Source organism: Rattus rattus, chromosome 6 (assembly GCF_011064425.1).
Source record: "Rattus rattus isolate New Zealand chromosome 6, Rrattus_CSIRO_v1, whole genome shotgun sequence".
Taxonomy (NCBI): domain Eukaryota; kingdom Metazoa; phylum Chordata; class Mammalia; order Rodentia; family Muridae; genus Rattus; species Rattus rattus.
This window is the reverse complement of record NC_046159.1, coordinates 143266503-143273999: the sequence shown is the minus strand read 5'-3', so window position 1 is coordinate 143273999 and position 7497 is coordinate 143266503. Positions and strand designations below refer to the sequence as shown.

Sequence of the window (7497 nt, the reverse complement as noted above, 5' to 3'; positions counted from 1 at the left end):
TTGGAGATAATTGTGTAATAGTAATTTGTTCCAATATGTTAAAGGCTTAGCAGTATGTGCCCACTAAATAACCCCTTTCCTGATTCTGGACAAGCACTTCCCATGTGGTAAACTGTTTTCAGTTTCTTCTTACCCAGGGCTACATACTTTATAGCAGTGTCCTGAACATGTGGCTCAAATGCGATACTTGTCCATGAAAGACGCTCACCGACAAGATCCATGAAAACTAAGAATTTGCAAAATGCAAAATTTTAGGATACTTGGCTTATTCAAACACATAAAATATTTATTCTGGATCTGAAGGAGGAAACAACATAAAAACTTTTCATTTAAAAGATAATGATCTGAGAAACCATTTAAAGACGTTTACCAAGACCTAGATATGTTTCTTCACCCTTTAAGTTGTATAAAGAACACATGAGCCAGGGAAAAGAGATTTTGTATTTTAACATCAGCCTTGAATTTACAAACCTACCAATCCATCTTTGCAATTCTTACAGCATAGTAAACGTGCAGTCTTTGTTGTGCATGCCTTAGGCATTCCTGTAACAGTAGGATGGTACTTAATAGATGGCCTTATCCTGGGTCTGCTTCCCGGATGCTACGGAGGTTCCAACTGACATGTTTGTAAAATTGCAGGTGTCAGAGGGAAATTCTGCCCTGGAAGAATAACTCAAACTACATGACCATGTTAACAAATGTTCTTTCTGTTCTTTTTTCTCAACCATTCTAAAGCGAACTGTGGAGGGATTTGTACTTTTACTGATCTTTTTTGCCTCCCCCTCAACCATTTGACAGTTTTTCGATATATTACAAATATAGATCGACTTCGATTATAATCTTTGTAAATACTTAGAATTGTGTTCAAAATAGGTATTTACTCAATAGCCAATGTAGTTGTTTCAACATTTTATTGTGTTGAATTTAGACTTTTTTGTATTGAACATATCTGAAAATGTTATAGCTTCCCATATTCTCACCCTCTGCTCTGTATCTTATGGAAACTCTGGCTTGAATTAAGTGCTTAACTTCACCAGGAATTGTTTATATGTTTACTACTTACTTATAAATATTTACATCCATATGCAAATATTCATAAGCAGTATCATTTGCTTTTTTAAAACGTGATGGATATTGTGAAATTCAGTTTGCATTTCTGAAATGTTTTAGTTTCTTTCCTTTGAGGTTATCTCTGAGATCTTTGTGCTGATTCACATAGCACATCTTATTTACATGCGTGTATTCACAGAAAGCCTGGACCTCAACTCATGCATCCTGCTTTACATGAGCATCTAGATTGTTTTCTCCTTGTGACTACAACATATATTCTTGAAAACATGTGCCATACGCCAGATGGAGAAGTACCTCAAAGTTTGATTCTTGGATTAAGTGCATTATTCCTCCATGAATACTACCCCTTCCTTGTCCAAGATGTGTGTTAAAATGAATATATTCTTGTACATCTATATAAGATTCTGTATCAATGATCAGAATACCTATTTTTGTTCATATTTTCATTAGTTATTTTATGTATTTACATTTCAAATGTTACCCACTTTCCCGGTCCCCCCTCTCCCATTTCCCCTCCTTTTGCTTCTACGAGGATGCTCCCCCTCTCACCCACCCACTCCCACCTCAACACCCTGGCATTCCTCTACACTGGGGAAATGAGCCTTCACAGGGCCAAGGTTCTCTTCCTATTGATGCCAGACAATGCCATCCTCTGCTACATGTGCACCCAGAGCCATGGGTTCCTCCCTGTGTACTCTTTGGTCCCTGGGAGCTCTGGGGTGTCTGGGTGGTTGATACTGTTGTTCTCCCTACGGAGTTGCAAACCAACTCAGCTCCTTCTGCCCTTTCTCTAACTCCTCCATTGGGGTCCCTGTGCTCAGTCTGGTGGTTAGCTGCAAGCATCCTCATCTGTGTCAGCAAGGCTCTAACAGAACCTCTAGGGAGACATGCACATCAGACGCCGTCCTTCATACAAAGATGTATATTACTTGTGGTAGCTTAAGTGTCATCCATATCTCCTAAGTAAGGTTTTCTCAGTGAATAACATATAATATAAGCAGCAGATTGTCTGATAGCTCCTTTCTATAACTTAATATTGCACTCTTTTATCATGTTTCCAAAAAAGATCACTGGTTTTTCTCAACTATTAACCTTATACCTTTTTTATAGCAATGTTTCTGCCTGATTTAGGACCTGACAGTTCTGTTGCATAGCAAATGCTTTATTTTTCCCACCCCAACTCATTCCTTGCCTTTTCCAACACATAAGAATACAGCAGCAAAGAAAATGGCCCTGGCCTGCCTCAAAAACTTGAATGTCATGAAGGTCTACTCATGCATTCTGCTTTACATGAGCATCTACATTGTTTTCTCCTTGTTCCTGTAATATATATTCTTGAAAATATACGCCATCCTTCACACAAAGATGTATATTACTTGCAGTACCTTGAGTGTCATAGACTTCCTACCCCCAGATCTCCGAGAAAAAAAAAACAAAAAACAAAAAAACAACTTATGCCATCAAGCTACTTAGTTTATCACAGTTTGTCTTATATAGACTAAACCAAGTAAACAAGTTATTTGTTACTATTAACTCATTTTTGTCATTTTCCATGATCATCTCAAAAATTTATAATTTCTCACAGGTTATCTCTACACTATTGTGGGAATATTGTGCTATCCTCTAGTTGAAAATGTAATTTCTGATTTGCCAAGTTGGAAAAGCAACCCAAGAAACTGTATTAAAACTTCACAGTAAATTCTTTAATAAATCATATATCCTCATAGTGAATACATGAATATTGTAAAATTTGACTTATGAGATAGCATTTATTTCTGATAATTTTATGCCTCTTGGGGAGAAAAATCTAAATTATATCCCAATAAATCTTATGTAATTGTATCAAATAGGAGAACTGCTTTTTGTTGTTTCATGAATAAGATTATTACATATTTATAGTAAAAAAATCTATTGAAAGCTTTCAGGAATATCTTATTTTATTTAGTTCAATTTGCTATATAAAATCTGCTTGCCATATTTGGAGTTATAAAAAAGAAAACGTTTACACATACCAACACAGTTTATATAGTAGAACACTGATGCTTGTTTTTTATTACAATACAAACAAAATATACATTTAACAGTTTTATTACGACATTCTATGAGACTACAGTTTTTTTAAAGTAAAATTATTCAAATCATTAATAAGCACCACTGACGATTCTAGAAGTGAAGATCAACTGTGGCTTCTGACAGATTTTATTTTTCTTTCCCAAAAAAAGGGTATGTTTCAAATTTTCATAAATATCTTACATTATAAATATTTAAGCAAGAGTTACAAAGCCTGAGCATTCTTCTCTACATGGATTCTCAATTTGCCAAACCTGGAAATTTTAAGTCTTATGTGTTTTGAACCTCACATACAGTAAATTGCAATATTGTGATCATATGTTATGAGAAAATATATATTCTATTTAAAAAAAATTACACATCCCTCAAAATGGCTGGTCAGTTGAAACACACTGACTGCCACAAGGTAGTATTCTGAAGAGAGGGGTTTCCCAAGTTCACTTTGATCTATCTCAGTAAAATGTGTGTGATGCATCTTAGATAGATCCTTAAGAAAAGTCATTGTTTACTGAATGGTCTTGTTTAACTTTATTTTTTCATGTGAATGAAATGACACAAGTTGTCCCGGAAACTCACTCTTGGTTATGTTAGTCCAACAAGCAGTCACTCTTATTAGCCTCTAGGTAAGAGGTGAGTTCAGTAGGAATAGCATGTGATAAGATACACAAAGAATAAAAGACTAGGACAAAGGAAAAGTCCAAACGTATGATCATAAAAATGGAGGCATGTTGTAAGCAAGTCTGACTTTAAACAAAAGATCCTGGAATTGTGAATGATACTTGGAAAGCTGCTATGACTTCTGAAATGTGCTCACTTCTTTCTGTGACTATTTTGCATTTTGTTAAGTAATTTGACTTTTCTCTGAAATGTTTACTTCATCATGTGAATATATGGTTTTGAGCTCTTTTGGGAAAGAAAAACAGAAGAATTTACATAAATCGATTAATTAGATTATCCATTTCTAAACAAACTCTTAAAATTCCCAATAAATTAAGTGTAAATTAACTCATTCAGGCATACTTCTAATTAGCAACACATAGGACTCAATAAAAACGCAGCAAAAACACTCAAGGAGCTAAAGATGAACTGAAGACAGGAAAATATATAAAAAAAAATGAATATCTAGATAGTTCAGAGTCACTTCTGGGGCAATCTGGTGGCATTAATATTTGAAACTTATGGAAATATTCTTTTTTTTTCATTATTTCAATACAGAGTTTGTTCATTCTCAATGGTAGGGAAGTACACATTGCATTTGTCAGTTGATCTTTCTCACACTCTTCTAAGTCTTTTGAACAAGGAAGAATGAGTGTTGTTCTGCTATAGCCTGCATTTGAAAATACTCGTAAACCTTAGCCCCACTTTATTATGTAGTCTTATTTTCCTAAAGGTTTTTATAATATATTTAATCATTAATAGTTTTATGTCTGAAGCAGTCAAAATTTTAAACCTAGGATGTAAATTAGATTTACAGAATGTTGATAAAAATTACATTCCTAACTACATAGTAAATAAAAAATAGTTTGGACATTATTATCTATATAAAATTAATTTTCAGAAGTCAGCACAAATAATAGAATGTTGTGTAATTTTTAATACTATTAATATTTGAATATTACTCTCTGGTATACAATTATCTGAAAATATTTTTTAAATGAAGCATGCCCTCATTGACTTGAGTTTGCTATGAGTTTGTAGCACTCAGTAAGCCAGTAATCACCCCTGTGTGATATATGATTAGTATTCTAACCATGACAAAAAATTTGTATGCATTTCTTCTGGAGATGCAATTCATTCTGGTTTACATATTAAAATCGTTCCTTCAATTTTTCTTTTTCTTACAGTGAAGCATCTACAAATATTCATCATTATACTAGACCTTTGCAGATCAATGTTATGCCCTTGAGATAGATAACCAATGCAAATTAAATGAATGTAAAATACTGATGCTACTTTGAACAGAGAGATTGTTTGACTCTGTAACACTGGCCTTTAATCACACAGGCTTCTCACAGAATCTTTCAAAACATGTAGAATGCATGAGAAACAAGCAAGGTCTGTTGGTTTACTAAAAAGCTGCATTCTTTGCGAGGAAGTGACTAATTGTTCATTTCACACTATAAAGGGCGTGAAAAGGCAAAACAGAGGAAGGCTCAGGGCTTTGTGCTAAAGGAAGGAAAGAAAGGTGATTTCTACAGGAGACTGGCAGGAAAACACTGTTCAGAGGGAAAGTTGAATTTAACACATGCTAGCAGAATAAAAATGGTATTTATGCTAATGCTGTGAACTTTTTTCTTTACATGTGGAAGACTTACTTGTGACTTGTGACTGCTAAAAACAGTGCTGCTTGAAAGTTTTTGTAAAGAGATGTCAAAGAGTTAATTTAACCCTTCTCGTCGTCATGAAAATTTTGCTTTTATCCATCCAGTTAACAAATATATAACCCCACTCCCCACCTTGGTCATCTATCCAATTATCTCTATGTATTACGTATTGCTTTCTCCTATTTCCTCAAATATAATCAATAAAGGATATAAATGCAAACAATATACAGAATGATAAATACTTAGAAAAAAAGAGAACAGAGAAATACATTGGTTATAAATAAAATATTGCCATCCCATTTTTTTTTTACAAATTTTACTTTCACTTGAGCTTTTGCTAACAATGTGCTATAATCTAAATTATTTTTAACTGACACATTACAAGTTGGCAGATATTTATACTCCAGTGGAAAGAATTCCATCACATTCTATCTACTTTGTGGCTTTCTCCTTTTTTTTTATGGCAATATAAGTTTTTCTCAGAGCCAGAATTTATAGTTATCCTTCTGTCTGTCTCCTAACAATTCCCATCTACAGATTAGGATACAGTGTACACCATGTCACCCTTATTATTATATTAAGATATTTTACCATGTTTCCCAAAGTGCACAGGAATCGCGTACTAAGTTCCTAGAGTATGCATTCTAGAGCTCATCGTTGAGTATCAGGTTCTGCCTGTGACGCTGCTTCTCTTGACCAATCAAAAGGAACCTGGTTAGGATCCTTAATACCCTCTCACAAAGCACTACACTGGAGTACACTAGATGTAGCCTGTTGCCGGAAAGACAGAACCCACCTTCCTAGATTCCCATGCCTGGCTCCAAGTGTAGGCTGATGTCTCCTTGAGAAAGTTCCTATTACTAACATAAGCTGTTCTAATGTGTGCCTTTTCTCCAGTCCCTACAAGATCACCTGTTCTAGACTGGGATGATTAAGCTGCTTCTAAGCACACAGCCACCAGCATGGGAAAGTCTACGCTCAATGGACATGCTTGGGAATAAAGGACCTTCCTCAGTGGACCCGGTGTTCACTTAGCTTGCTTATTTACGTGACATGGAATTCAGACTGTAAAACATTTACAAACGTGATGCCCCTATTTTTAGGGCAGTTCTTGACTTTGCTGATATAGGTTCTGCTCTCAGAAAGATGGTTCAGTTGATCTCCTATACCGTCTTTATTCAGCGTAGCATTCTGTGCCTTAGTGAGACTCCATGGGAAAGCATGTACGAGTTAGTTTAAGGGATGTACAGAACAGAAAACATTACTTCTGCAGGCAGGTGAATAATTCTCTCTTTAAATTAAATAGAAAGCTATGTAGCCACTGATCTCTGAAGCTCATCCAGGTCTCTGTGATGCCGTCGATTCCGTTTCTTCTTCATTTCCTGCATGTGCTTCCACTTTGGGCTGCCCTTGTTGCGCTGTCTCCGCTTCTCCCTGTACCACATCTGCTCACAGTACTGGTCCAGGCTGAAGTTTGGGCTGCTAAGGATTTGGATGTAGTCTTTGTATCTCAACCGTGACTCAGCCAACAGATCCTTGACCTGCCCCTCCTGGTATTCTGCCCTCTGGGTATTTTCCATCTGTTCATTCTCAATGACATTCAAAGTCAGCTTCACTACGGTGTGGATGAAAGTGTGCTCCTGTGCTTTGCAGTAATACATCCCAGAGTCCTTCTTCTGCAGGCTTCGAATCAGTAGCCCATAGTCCGTTTTGATGATCCTTTCATCGGGTTTCAACTGCAGGTTGAAAAAAAATGTAGGTAATAAATTAAAAACAGAGACCCACAAGCAAATGAAAACAGACCGCATAGTTTTACTTAGATCAACCTAAAAGATACACTCTTCATCTTTCTGTCATCAAATATGAGATTGTCAGCCAGAGTCGAAGATGGTTTAAAAAGAAAAAGAGAGAAAAAGAAAGGAAGAAAAAAGAAAGAAAAGAAAATAGTAGCCCTTTAGACATTACATGTTTCTCTACATTGAATTTTAATGAGTCAAATGAAACTTTGGGATATATTTAGTTTTTCTCTGAA

At 35.5% G+C, this 7497-nt stretch overlaps 1 protein-coding gene across 1 annotated transcript in view; it reads right to left on the bottom strand.

The window, feature by feature from the left end:
* Positions 1-2985: 2985 nt before the first annotated feature.
* Sema3d (semaphorin 3D) overlaps positions 2986-7497 on the bottom strand; it is a 191221-nt gene continuing 186709 nt past the window's right edge. The window contains exon 18 of the mRNA XM_032907050.1: positions 2986-7201. Within this exon, the coding sequence (XP_032762941.1) occupies positions 6776-7201 (426 nt within the window). The 3' untranslated portion in view covers positions 2986-6775. The remainder of the gene's footprint in view (positions 7202-7497) is intronic.